This window comes from Pyrus communis, chromosome 11 (assembly GCF_041283825.1).
Source record: "Pyrus communis isolate YQ-2024b chromosome 11, ASM4128382v1, whole genome shotgun sequence".
NCBI lineage: Eukaryota > Viridiplantae > Streptophyta > Magnoliopsida > Rosales > Rosaceae > Pyrus > Pyrus communis.
The window spans coordinates 22,672,349-22,687,012 of record NC_142575.1 but is presented as its reverse complement, the minus strand read 5'-3'; the positions used below and the strand labels follow the sequence as shown (position 1 = coordinate 22,687,012).

The window sequence follows — 14,664 nt, the reverse complement described above, 5'->3', positions numbered from 1 at the left end:
TGAAAACTCAAGAATCAACGAAAGATTGTAACCACGGTTTGACGTCGTAGACAACCATGCTCAACGGTGACAAATTTTGAATAGGGAGGCAATGGAGGTGAGAAAGGAAAAACGTACTAGATTGGGAAGAAGGAATAGCAAAGGAATAAATGAAACATTCTATCTCAGGTTCATTAATTTAAGGAAACATGTTTAATTCCTTAAACCAATAAATCATCTCAATTATGACACTATTTCCTCTTGTACGTTTCTTTAGCCCTTTTCATTTTCTCTTGTAAGTTTTTTTGGGAAGGAGAAGGAAGTTGTTTGAAGAGAAATGGAAGGATCTTCTCGTTCCAGTGGAAAGAGTTGTGTGCAATGCCTGAAAGAGTGTTCTCAAACAAACAAAAAACAGGAAGGTCTGAAAAAAATAAGGAATCTAATAGTCAGTATTGGAACTCGGCTCTCTCTCTGTCTTGTCGATATTATGTTGTTGATGTCACAAGGATCGGATGAGATGATCGATAAGTTCCAAGAGTTCAGTCGTAAGATTTATGCGCTACAGACTAAAGTTGATTGGGATGGTTGTGCTATAAATGAAAGAGTCACTAGTCTTCTGGGAATAGCGGATCGTGAATTGGAAAAGATTAACATGAAGAGGATGCAGGCAATGGGGGGAAGATTGGCTACTATGGAAGGCTACAATTATGGAACTGAGCTGTTTGAATGCTTCTGCATAATAATGCTCGATGAAGGACTGGAACGATTACTCTCTGCAGTGATTTCAAGGATGGAGTTTGTTTTGAGCATTCCATTTTCGCCCGAATCGCTAACATGGATGCTAACAAGACCACCAATCCTGGATGAGATGGAAACGAAGGTAAGTGCATGCATAAGGGTCTTCATTGACTTCGTACTGGATGCAGAGCCAGTAGTGAATGAGTTTCGCAATACAATGCGACCGAAGATTAATCAACTGTGGAACAATTTCGGTCATCTTAAGAAGAATGAAAGAGCAAAAGACTAAAGATGTCAATGGGTATGTTTAGGTTGTTTAATTTCTCGATTTATTGTCTTACTAGTTATCGCTATTTGTTAATTATTGCATTTGATGTGCCGTTTATTTATTTGATACAGATACATATAAATTATTTATGCTCCCGTTAGTAGTTATATGAATTTATTGGCATGTTCTACTTTTTTACAATAGAGATAGAAGAGTATAATTATTGGTTAGATAGGGTCATTCGTTCATTTTATAATGAACATATTGCTATTTTTATGTGTAGAAGGATGTGAATAAGAAATTTTTATACGAAAGAGCGCAATTATTTAGGAGTAGTTGGTAGAAATACAACAATATCATTCAAACAACAGGGCCAACAAAATTGGGAAGGGACACGTGGCCCGGCAATATGTGGCTTCGTCCCGGCCTGAAAAAGAGAAAAACCCAACAAATATGTCAAAAATAAATGTAAAGACAAAACAAAATATTCCCTAAAGAATCATGCATAAATTACGCTAAATGTAAAGAAACTCAACCAGTATAATGTATAGGTTAGATAATAGTTAAATACACGCTAGGTCGTATTATCTAGTTGAATACATTTAAATCATAGTACCTAGTTGAATAGTACCTAATCGAGTATATTTCATATAGTACCTAATTGAATATATCTAATGTGAATATGAGCAATCCCAACGCCAAATTCAACAGTTCATGCATACATCAAAACAATCAAAATCTGACAACAAAAGCTACAAACACGAAAAGAGGATCTTCTGGAATTTTCTCTCCGTGTAAGAGACCTTCCCTCTCCTTGCAGGCGATTCTTACCCTTTCGTGTGAGTGGCTCTCAATCGTGTTCAAGTTTGTTGCCACTGATTCTAATTGCGGCTGAGATTGGTGGGTGTTCTTTTATTTTTGCCTTTGTCTCCCTCTCTTCTCCCCTTCGCTGCTTTTTCCCCCTTGCTTCCTGGTTCGATTTACCCTCTTCTTATCCCATTGGTGTATCTCCTCCTCCTTCCTCTAATTTCCGATCTTTAGTCAAGTTTCGTTGTGATTTGCGGCTTGTCAAGTCGGTGAGTTTTGATCTAGTGCTTCCACTAGGTAGGGTGTTCCAAACACCATCACTTTCTCTTTGTTGTTTGCCTTGGATGGTAGTGTTGCTCGTGGATTTCCACGCGCTTCTTTCACTTTGCTGCAAGTTCTTTTGTAATCTATGGCTGTGCTTGGACTGAAGATTGGAATTGATTGATGGGATTGCTGTGGCAAGGCTCGGTTGGGGGATGGGATTTGTGCAGATCGACATGCACTTCTGTAGCAGCGTTGGTTCTGGCAGTGGTTGTAGCGAACCCTCGGTTGTTTTTAGTTTTCTGTTTTCTTGGGTCCCAACTTTTGGTTGGGCTCTTTTTTGGTTTGTTTGGAAGGTCCCATTTTGCTTTGTGTGCATGTATTGGACCTTTGTTGTAAGTTTGTTTTGTTTGAAATAAATGTTTCAAAGCTACAAACACGAACAAAATCCAAGAAGAAAAAATGAAAAAATATAATCAAGCACAAAAGGTTGATGGTATTAATCACATTCCTCTTGGTTGTAAATTGTTGACCTCCACGAAAATATATGTCATATATATGCCATTCAAAACAAAGAGGAAGAAACGAGAAAGCAGAGAGACCCAACACCACCAATACTGAGCAAAAAGAAAGCATAGAGAAGAATAAATCGTGTAACATTAGACGTATGTGAAGAAAAAATCAACCAATATGTGGATATTTGCTTTCCCCCATTCCTTCTTGCATGCATAAGGTGAATATTTTGCTGCGTTGAATGGTAGGCCTATTTGAAGGACTGAAATTAATTTTTAATCTTATAGTAGGGATTAGTCTGCATGTGATATTTGACAAGGACTGAAATTGTGTTTGTCTCATTGCTTGTCTGCATGTGATATTTGACAAGGACTGAAATTGTGTTTGTTTCATTGCTTTGATATTTGACAAGGACTGAAAATGTGTTTGTTTCAGTAAATTGAAAGAACAGTAGTGAAGAGTAGGCGCGAAGAGGTTGCTTTCCAGACGCTAACAGGCTCTCTTTCGTTGTTGTTTATATCCTTTGCATTCCCCCTCCCTTCATCTTTAACCTATGAGATGAATAGGAAAAATAATATTCTGTCCAGACAGAGAAATAATTGACCTTTCAATTTATGTTTCTTTTATAACATTACTTCATTTTCTATACGCCTTGTATTAATTTCTTTCATGCACATTCGGCTTCACCACAGAAGAAGGGTGAACCCGTGTATCGTTCTGCTCCGTATGATTTACGATTATGGGAATGACAATATATATACACACATACACAATGCATGCAATGGTGAATGACTGCATAAAAAAAAGATAAATTTCATTAAGCGTGAAATGTTCGTACCTACAGATACAAAATCCACAATATACTAATTTCTCAAATTCACATTTATCTTTTTTACTACGATAATTTAGTGTTTTTTGGGTCGAAACCACATTAATACTTTTACTACGCATTATCCCAATATAAAGCAATTGTAAAGCACGTTAACGGTCTTGAATCGCTGAAGGTGAATCTCAATAGCAAGGGCAAGCATCCAATAGTCCTTAATGAACTGCAGGAGAACAAAATGTATCATTTCTATCAACCTTCATCTCAATTTCATGGCAACATGCTCAAAACCGATATACCCGTTACTAGAATCATGCATCAAAATTTTTCAATCCAAACTACACTTAAACCCATTATGATCATATTATTCATCAGAATATTCACTTAACCTCAACATTCACTTTAAACAGCATAAATGTAGATTAAACGTTAAATGAAGCCTTCAAACAAAGCAGTAAAAATCTAATAGATGAGAGTAACCACGTACACTCGCAGGTTTAAAATTATGCCCCTATCATATTTCCGTATGTATATCACATGATGGCCAAACACATTTAACATTTCATCAAGGTTGCAGTCTTGGAGCAAGAACAATATACATTTAAGTTTCAAAGCAGCTAAAACATCCAACTTCTTCGTTTTACACAAACTATAGCATGTTGCTAGGAATCATCTTCTTGATTCGTTAATTAATGCATGAATACTTCAAATTGATAATTTCATGAACTGTACAAAAAACAACTTAGACCTATATATGGCTCCAAGAGGTCTGTCAAACAAGAAGCAATACTAAGTAACCTGCAAGAATATAACAGTAGTAATGGCAAGAGGAAAATAAAATCACGAATTATTTGGCAAGAGAAAGATATACGGAAATTGAGAAACAGATGCGAAAGAAACAAGAAACACAGATAAATTTTTTCTTCTTACCTCTCTGGCGCCTATCTACACTCTCTCATGCTTCAGTTTTCAGTCAATATTGCGAGGATAGTTTAGCGAAACAAGACTCTCCACGTAGAAACCCGCATCACTTACTTTAGGGAAATCATAAATGTTTATGCAATGCGAGCTTCCATCACTAAAGTTGTACATAACCAGCAGCTTCTTGTGCTGGCAAATCAACAGAACATAATCTTTCTTCCAGCAACCTGCATGTACTAACGAGAATGGGATGAAACAAGAGAACCTTTTTTCAGTCCAAGACTCCCTGACTCCATATTCCTTCATAACCCAAAAGTCAGTATATTGTTCATCTACATGAGAAGAAACCCAATCTGCTATGCACAGAAATTCCCCGAAGACACCCAGTTTATAGTGTAGTGGCTTATAAGAAGTAAATGGTACTGGAATTTCTCGAACCTCCTCCTCTGCTAAAAGGAAAGATATAATCACCCACGAGTCATCTTGGGCTATCTTCACCAACCAATGCACGCCTCCATTCAGCATGAAGCCAATAAAACAGAACATAGCTTTGTAGGGAAACCGCCTTTCAATCACTCGCCAAAAACCGGTTTTCAATGAATAGACAGCAAACTCGATCTCATCCTTCACGGACCACCCATTTACCACTTTGTAATCATCACTGGCATGATCAAAACCGAACCCGAAAAGACTTAGTGTGTCAAAAGATGGTGGCTTGGGCAGTTTCTTATATTCCCTTATTGCTGGGTTGACCAGATATAACTCTTGTCCATTTAACTTGAACAACACTAACCCATTGCAGTAAGAAATCAAGACCCAGAAATTCGGCAACGGCAACCCATCAAGACTGGACTGTTCAGGATGAACATAGTCCAGATTACTAACCACAACACTTTTACCGATATTCTCAGTAATACTTTCTCCATCATCCAGAAATCGACTGTCTTGATTGAGAAGTTCATCAAGGTTACAAGAGTAAATGGAATGACGTTTTTCATTAGTAAATACAAGTCTCCGTCTTTGGAACAAAATGTGCTTATTGTCAATTGTTCTGTTAAGCTGGATTTTAGCAAAGTTGGGATCGGAGATGAAGGAACGACATGGCTTAGATACACACCTGAATCGGCCTAATGATTTTGTTGGCAGCCATGAAAAAATCTCGCGTATCATCTCCCATGGAAGGTTAGGGTTCTCTTCCTTCATCATTCGCTCCGCGGTTTTCTTTGAGCTACAAAAGATGGTTTTTTGGTGAGTTACTAATTTCGGAATTCTTTCTTTGAGAATAAGAATATGAAGATGAAGTGAAGATGAGAACAAGAGCAATATATAAAGGAGAACAAGGGATTTGGCTGTAAGATACAGATGAAATAGCTAATTAGATATTAACGGAAGGCCGGCACTACAAAGCAAAGTAGACGTTGTCTCAAGGCAAACCAACTATAAGAACAAACCAACTGAAAGAAGACAAGAAACTGTCATAGTTCTGGTCAAACATTTGGGCAGAAGTAATGAAATTGAAGTGGGCTGTAAAATTTATTTGCTGGTTTTAAAAGAAGAGTAATGCTAGGAGAGTACATTTCGGACCACATTTGCGTATTAAATGATGCATATAACCAATATTTAATGAAATAAATTTAGTAATGTGGTACACCATTACAACCCATACCTTAAAATAGTATAATTTATTCTCGTGACATGGGAAATGACTATTTTGCCCTCGAGTGGGTGACTAAATTAAATTATCTAGCCTCAACTCAAGAATTATATCCTCGCACTTTCTTAAGTTTCATAAACTTTATTTTTGTATGTAAGTTTTGCCTCAAAATCGAATTATGAAACGATACCCGAGGGTCTATTTGTAATTAAATTTAATTGGAGGACAAAACCGTAATTTCACTCAAAACAATTTTAAGTAGGGTTATACCCACTCTCGGTCTCGAGAGATTTTTCAATGTGACCGTCACACGAGATGGTACACCACATGTCTTTATATAAATGGTGGGTTATGTGTGTTAAAAGGTTAATAACTTAAAAATTAAAAATTTCCACCACTTGCATAAAAACACATGGCGTACCATCCGTGTTCTAAAAATTTATACTCGGTCTCCTTCTCCTTCTCCCTCTTCTCTCTCTTCTCCCTCATTTTCTGTAACCCCTCTCTCTAAGCTCTTGACTCTCTCTATCTCTCTAAGCTCCGAGAAGGAAACCACCCCATTCCCCTCGATTTCGACCAAACCAACTCCCAAAAATCGAACTGTGAACCTTTGGGACATGGGGAACTCATCTGTGGCATTGCAAGTTGCATTGAGTGTAAGAATCCTATGTGGACTCAACTAGTTAGGATAAAGGAGAAGTAATAAGTTGGTAATACAAATCAAATAGAGTTTGAATACGTGTAAAGCTACATCCTATAATTAAGGAATACACTTCCAACATGCGTTTGAAAATAAGCACTAATCACAACTGCTCCATATACGGTTGGGATTGGGTGCAACGGGTGAATAACCAACCCTCCATAATAGATGGAAGTTGGCTACCATTGCATCTATATAAAATGAATTCCCTGCTCACAGAGAAAGTGTTCTACGTTCAAGGGGTCTATCACCATTAGAATATAAAGGTCTCTAAGTGAGTAGAAGAGTTCTTTAACAATCACGATGGCTTTGACAGTTATGCTGCACAAATGCGTTCTCCTGAACCTACTGATATGGTACTACTATCGTTGCTTCAATAGGTTTGTCTTCAACCCTTGTGTCTGATTGTGGTCTAGGGTTAATGTTAGAATAAGATTTGTTCCAACATTTGGTATCAGAGCCAACTTAACATGCCCTAGATCCATTGTATAATTATATTGCATGATTCTGACAGATAGACATTCCGCCTCCATATTCATGTACAACCATTTTCATATTTGAGATGGATTGATCAGTAGTAACATCAAAAGAATAGGATTTACCATAACGATCAACAAGATATATAGAATCTGCCTTCAAATTGAACAACATTTGGTCCCGTCGATGACAAGGTTGTCAAAACCCAAATAAATTTGGGAAGACATCAACGAATTTGTGGGCCTTCATAAGGATTTTTAATCATTGTCAATGGGTACCGAACTGTATCACTAATAAATCCATATCATTGGGGTTGTAGTGATAGCACAAAGGGTGTGTATATCCTTTGCAGTCAAACGCTATGACTCGCAAACCAGGATAAATTATTTTAGCGACTCCAATCTCTCCACAACTAAATTAATGCTTTCTAGGCAACGCAGCCCAATCTGGGTCCGTAGATTCCCTTGGCAATTGGGTAGGGTAGGATAGGGGTTGCTCTTATGGTTTTATTTGACATGGTACTAAATTGCTTTAGTTATTGCTGGGTTCTCATTTGTTGATAACTATATCACTTTGAGTTTTATCTTTTCTGCTCCTATACTAACAATTTGGTTTGCAGTAAATGTTAAGAACAATTAATGAGCATTGTTCGATTACAATAACGGAAGAATATTTGTGGTTAAAACTCATGAAATGTTCACATTCTTTTCCAAAGAAGGGGATGTATAAATTGTTGGTATTTTTAATCAGTGTATGGCATCATACAGATGAGGCAATATTCTTGTCCAAGGACTAGTAATAATTGCATGATAAGATCCTTGAGTGATGGCTATACAATGAAGGTCAATGGTAGTTTATATTTCTTGCCCAAAGGTGTGATATAAACATGCATTTACCAATCACTAATGGTTTTTTTAAGCTTTTCATGTCTTTGACAGCCAAAAATTGTATTCACAACAAGAAAAGGAAAGACAAAGGCTCTTCTTGATGTGTGTAGAGGTCGCGTACATCTAAGCGCACCAGATGATGCCACACCTGCTTCAGCATTCGCTCCATCTCCTGTTCTCGATCTCCAGACTGTTGGTATTTGAGTTTACAAACTAATACCAAATATGTGGGTGATACTTTATTTGATTTGTTATTATCGTCACTGATAGCATTAATTAGTGAGCCATAGATTTTGATATATTTGTGAGTCATTTAATTTGATTGGCATCTAAATTTTGATGGAATTAACCTATCACTGTTTTGGTTTAATCTGATACAAAACCCCTTAGTTTTCTTGTTATCAAGTTATCAATTGCTCAAAAATTGTGTGTGCGAGTAATTTAAAGGAAAATAGAAATACTTGATATCAGATTGCAGTGCATGTAGTTGATTCATCTATGGGAGTAAGAACCATCCATGCTATTTCTATATATGATCGGTGCCCGACAAAACCCTTACAAAGTAGTCAGGTTGCCTTCGGTTTTGAATGTCATTCTTGGAAAGAATCAGAAATTATGCTTAATTTCTTTTTACCTGTTTTGTTGATCTTACTATGAAATAAAGCATTACGTTTATAAGCGATGGGTTTTCACTTTTCATGTGTGTCGTGTGTCTTCAATTATCGGTTGCCCAATGCCTAGTACTTAATCAAGGATTGTAATGGGGTCGTTGATATGACCTTTATTTTGTTAAAGTTGTGGAATATTGCTATCCCAATCAATCCAAGATTGTTAATTATGTTATAAGGTACACAATCCAACTTAAAAGAACCACCTATGTGGTTTAATAAACAAAAGACAAGTTGAATACCTTGCAAAACACATGGAGGAGCTTTGCCTTTTGAAATGCCACTGATCCTTAAATCAAATCGGGTGGTGAAGAAACATTGTATGTGCAGTAGTATTGTTTGAGATTTTCTAGTGATTGGATTTGAGTAATTTTGAACTTGAACTTTGGTGACTCTGATTTACCTCATATTTGATTTCCTACTTTTGTTGTTACAAAATGGTGTTTATCATTTAGTTTGAGTCCAAGTGATATAAGTCTTGGCAATCATCTTTCTCAAAAGTAAAGCTACTGTGAGCGATATTTTCTCTTACAGCTGTATAAGAGTCTACCTTAACACCAAGGTTAGGGGTCCCTAGCAAAATTATAACTTTTTCTAGGCTTGTAGACTCTGAATACATTGATGAGTGGTGGTGTCACAACAGAGGGAACCATTGTAAGATGTCGATGGTCTTTGTTTCTTTCATCTAATTGTAATTGTTTGCGATTATAATTGTTCACATTAATGCTTTTCTTGATAAGTCTTATTCAGGAATGATGCCAATAGAAAATAACTAAGGCTGTCACATCTGGAACAAATATTCATGTTACTTTAATCATGGACAAATGTTGATTAAATCTTCACCAAAGTGAGATTTTATGGAAATTTTGGTCTAGGTGCTGTTATCTGTTTGGTAGCATATAGGATGGTAGAAGGGGTTACATTGCATGCTTATACCAAAACCATTCAGGAAGGGAGGAAGCTAATTGGTGCTCTAGGCCATCAAAAATGGTATCTTCAATTTTCTCCTTCAATCAACATGTTTATGCGTCTATAAGCGTATGAACAAGCATATACATATATATATACACACACACACACACACACACACATATATATATATATATGTATGTATGAACGAATCATGTAGTTAACTGAGTTCTCTTCAATTTCATTGATTTGTGATTTTTTAAGTTGCGGTATAAATATTATGGGTTATTTGCAAATTCTAGTTTAAAACTTTTGATATATTTGAGTGAATGCTGAGGAGGTTTTTGGATATAGATGCAAGAATTTGTCAAAGTCTTAGATGAGGTGCATTTTACGTGTGAGTTAATTGGCATCTAATCCAAAGGTAAATGAAAACGTGAGGATGAAAATTCATGATTTATGACGAGAAAATGATATATGTATGTGTGTGTGTGTGTATTAAAAAAAAAAAGGGTGAGGTTAAGTGGAATTTCCTCGAAAATAATGTTCTGCTTATATTTAGGTAATTGAACTTGAATTGAGTTTAAAATGAGAAATATATGAATGGTTTGAGATGTTTCAAGAATATTATTTTATTTTTTAAGAGAATTAAGTTGACTGTTTTCTTGTCCAAAGACTTGAAGTCTTGATTGTTTTCGTAATCTCTGACATGACTGTTATACAATAAGATTATACAATCCATTATCAAATTATGGTTGTTTATGTTTCTTGGCCAAAGGTGTAACATAAACATGCATGAACGATGGACATGAAAGACTTGTCTGTGAAAGAAGAAATGAGAAAGGGGTCGGTGTTGATTGAGCATGTTGATAAGAAACTGATGTTAGTTGATCCTTTGACAAAACGACTGATTTTGGGAATTTTCAAGGAACATGTTGCAAACATGGGTGTGCATGATGATTTTGGTTTTGAGTAATTAGTATTATTTATGTTGATTACATGACTAGAAAAGTTCTCTTGATTCATGCTGTTTTCTTTGCATTGTGTCTGTAATTAGATTTTGACTAGTAGGTTCTTGCGAATCATAAATTGTTAAACCATTTTGGGACAAGGGAACCTTTATGGAAAGTATACATGTGTCAAGGTCCTCTTCAAAGCTTTGTCTATTTACAACTGGGGCGAGCTAGTTATATTTCTTATTAGGTGGTAAAGTTTTGACCGTGAACCATTATGTAGAAATAGAATCCATGGTGCTGGATGCTGTTTTTGTCTTCTGCTTGTTCACAAAATGGAAATTTTAGGGCACAACAGTAATGCGTATTGGAGGGGAATCTATTCCTAAGGATGGATTAGATGATACCTTGACCAAAAGAAGAAAAACTCCTTGGCCAAACAAATGCTTGTTTTCATTGTTTCTCAGAGAAATTTATTCCTAAAGTGGAACCTGTTGGTTTGTTGAAATGTGGGAGTAGAGGAAACCAATGCTTGTTTTCACTATGTCTTGTGTCACTACAAGATTTTAGTTTATTCTCTTTCAAGCTTATAATTGACAATGTTTATGTTAATTCAGAATTTGTGATGTGCAATTAAATGACTAATCATTGTTCCAAAGAGCACATTGGTTAAGTCTGTTATGCAGGGAGCTTGAAAGTTTAATGTCCAATGGTTGAAGATGAGAACTTGGAAGTTCAATCTATGAAGGTACATTGGGTAAATGTGTGGGAGGAAATAAATGTGATATAAGTTGTAAATTACTTGCTTGGAATGTGTATGAAATGTATATCAATTGCATCATTGTGATTCCAGGGTGCATGCAGTATCATTACATGCATTGTTTTCTGGAGTTCAAGTCTCAAACGTTTACTGGTAAATGTGTATAAGATGTTGGTTGGGTAAGAAACTCAAGGTGATCATTAAGGAATGATTTGTCATGGACATTTTGCTTCATACCATAACTAGTTAATGTCCATGTGGGAGAATGTAAGAATCCTATGTGGACTCAACTAGTTAGGATAAAGGAGAAGTAATAGGTTGGTAATACAAATCAAATAGAGTTTGAATACATGTAAAGCTACATCCTATAATTGAGGAATACACTTCCAACGTGCATTTGAAAATAAGCACTAATCACAACTGCTCCATACACGGTTGGGATTAGGTGCAACGGGTGAATAACCAACCCTCCACGATAGATGAAAGTTGGCTACCATTGGATCTATATAAAATGAATTCCGTACTCACAGAGAGTGTTCTACGTTCAAGGGGTCTACCACCATTAGAATATAAAGGTCTCTAAGTGAGTGGAAAAGTTCTTTGACAACCATGATGGCTTCGACAGTTATGTTGCACAAATGCGTTCTCCTAAAACTACTAATATGGTACTACTATGACTGCTTCGACAGGTTTGTCTTCGACCCTTATGTCTGATTGTGGTCTAGGGTTAATGTTAGAATAAGATTTGTTCCGACATCGAAGCAACCTCGTGTGCTCTGCCATTAACAGTGAGAGCTTGAGCTCTCTCGAACTCTATCTCAGGTATGGTTTAATCCCTTTCTTGACTTTTGTGGGTTATAATTTGCTCTGAGATGTGTGTTTATGTCGATAATCCAAAGGTTTAAGACCTGTAATGAATCTGTGCATGCATGTCATCCCTGACAACGAATTCCGGTAAATGTTGTTGAGTTCGAAGCTAGGTGATGACTATTCTCTTTAGGTTTAGCTCGTTGGTGAATTTTAAGTGTGTTTTTGTGCTAATTCTAGCTTTAACTTGTGGTCTAATCCTCTCCATGCACCCATATTCTCTGTCACAGCTTTCGATGGTGAACCTTGAGTTGTTCCGATGAGTTCGAGGCTTCTGGCACTCGAACGCCTTCGAACCTCATTACAGGTAACAAATTACCCAACTGCATGCAAATTTTGGGTTGAGATCGCCAAGTTTTGACATGTACGCACTCTGCCAACCTTTTTCCAAATTTCGGCGAGTTACACCGAGCTCCAACAGTCAAATCCGAGAGGGATTCAATGGATCCTTGTCCTAAAAGGATCCCAGGTATGTTTCTAGTGATTTTTAGGACCAAGATACTTGAAATTTAGCTTTGAAAACATTGAAATCGAGTTCGAAAGAGCCCTGATCGTGTTCTGGGCTACTTTGTAGTTTCCAATGAATCACCACGAGTTCTGAAGACTTGCCACGGTCACTGTTGGATTTAACGGCAGTGGCTGAGATTCTGTTAACTTTGACGGAATCTCATAACGAAGAAGGTATATTTTGTTAACTCACTTACGGCAGCCCAAGGCAGCATGATCATCGGTGACGAAAGCCCAAGGCGGCGTGTGACATCACCGTGGTGGTGTATGGTTGGAGCACGGCGAGGTGTGACAAACCCAAGACCTAACCCTAGGTTTTTCGAAGTTCTAAATCCCTTGGTGCCCTCTATTTGTGCAAATTCGAAGCCTAAAGGGTTGAATTGGACTATGTTCCATTAAAATGATGATTTAAGCTTATCTTAGCTTATATTGATATTCACAGGGTTAATTGAGGATCAGAAGGATACAAGCAAGGAGTTTAAGTGTGATGGATGCTTTGCTTACCTGTGAGTGGACCCCTTCGAAAAACCAAATGTTTTTACGTTAGATGTTTACGTATATGCTTAAATGCTTAATATATGGATGCATATTGTTGTGTTAGTCTTGGATGAGACTTGTTTTGATATTGATAATAGTATTACCGGTATTGTGATTAACTAGTTGATGCTAGTATATTTCTTGCTTGCTATACTTGTGTTAATGGATGCTAGCATGTTTGATTGATGGAAGGTACAGTTTCTAAACTTGAACTTGATGGTTTTTCATTGATGTTGATGAATAAGATTTTACTATTATGGTAGTACTATATTATATAGTTTTTCGCTATATATGTTTTCAAAACAGGGGTTATTATGTTTAACAATGATTTTATAACTGTGATAAAAACTGGTCCACTCACATTTTGTTTTATCGACCCCTTGAGGACATAACAAGATTAAGGAGAACACCGGTGGGGACGAGTGGGCTTGGCAGTGAGGCTTTCATCCGCTGAATCTTGGGTGATGGCTCCTTTACTAGAGTTTTATTGTAGTTGTAATAATATTTGCATGATCGTACTTTTGATTATGCATAGCACTGCACTATGTTGTATTTACTATTGTGCACTCTGTTGTATTTACTATTGTGTGAAACTTTTAGCTGCTCTAATGTGATATGATTAATAACGGGGTTGAACACGAGATATTTTGTGTCCCCAAGTGGGGAGGATGATAAGTACTTATGTAGCAGCTTTGGCTTTTATTATTTAATGAACATCTTCGGTTCAAATTTTTACACATCATAATTATCGTACTATGGCTTTGTCATTGAGTTGGCTTGTGACATCATCTTTGAATGGGGTTATATAGTCAATTTAGTGTCGGCCATCACATCACCCCCCGTAACTTTTTATTGTGTCATACATTATTGGGTTTCAAAAATGTGATCTTTCTAGCATTTTCCTAAATATTTTATCATGGTATTATAGTAGGACAATTCCAGGATTCCTTTTTCTCAATTATAAATCCTAGCTCTCAAATCCAAGTCAGATAACAAATTTCAAACACAAACTCAAATGCAATCCCTAGAACAAAAACCTAAATTAGCGTTTCACATCTTATTCCGTTGCATTGATGAATTTAGATGAAGAAACCTCAAATCACCATTGATTCATCAAATTCTCCGTAGATTATCACTCAGCAAGATAATTTTGCGCTTCCTCCTGGAAGAGTCATACTCCATGAAAACAACTATTCACTCTGGTCCCAAATCCTGGCGATGTGTATAGCGGTTGGTCAAAATTAGGGTATCTGAATGGCATGATTCCCAACCATGCTGAGACAGAGACTTCCGATACGAAATGGTGTACGAATGATCTACGAGTCAAGGGGTGGTTAAGTTTCAACTAGATGCGTCTGCAGAAATCTGGGAGGCGCTGAAAAAGACATTCTCAAATGATGGTGATGAGGCAAGGATCTATGAGTTGTATCTA

At 36.7% G+C, this 14,664-nt stretch overlaps 1 protein-coding gene across 1 annotated transcript; it reads right to left on the bottom strand.

The window, feature by feature from the left end:
• Positions 1-3,419: 3,419 nt before the first annotated feature.
• On the bottom strand, positions 3,420-5,519 carry LOC137742924 (F-box/kelch-repeat protein At3g06240-like). Its single transcript, XM_068482861.2, has one exon. The coding sequence runs from the start codon at positions 5,517-5,519 to the stop codon at positions 4,362-4,364; it is 1,158 nt and encodes a 385-aa protein (XP_068338962.1). The 3' UTR covers positions 3,420-4,361.
• Positions 5,520-14,664: the final 9,145 nt, after the last annotated feature.

Bases quoted from the DNA above. Each gene is read 5' to 3' on its own strand.
- LOC137742924 (XM_068482861.2), bottom strand. From the start codon at position 5,519: ATGATGAAGGAAGAGAACCCTAACCTTCCATGGGAGATGATACGCGAG.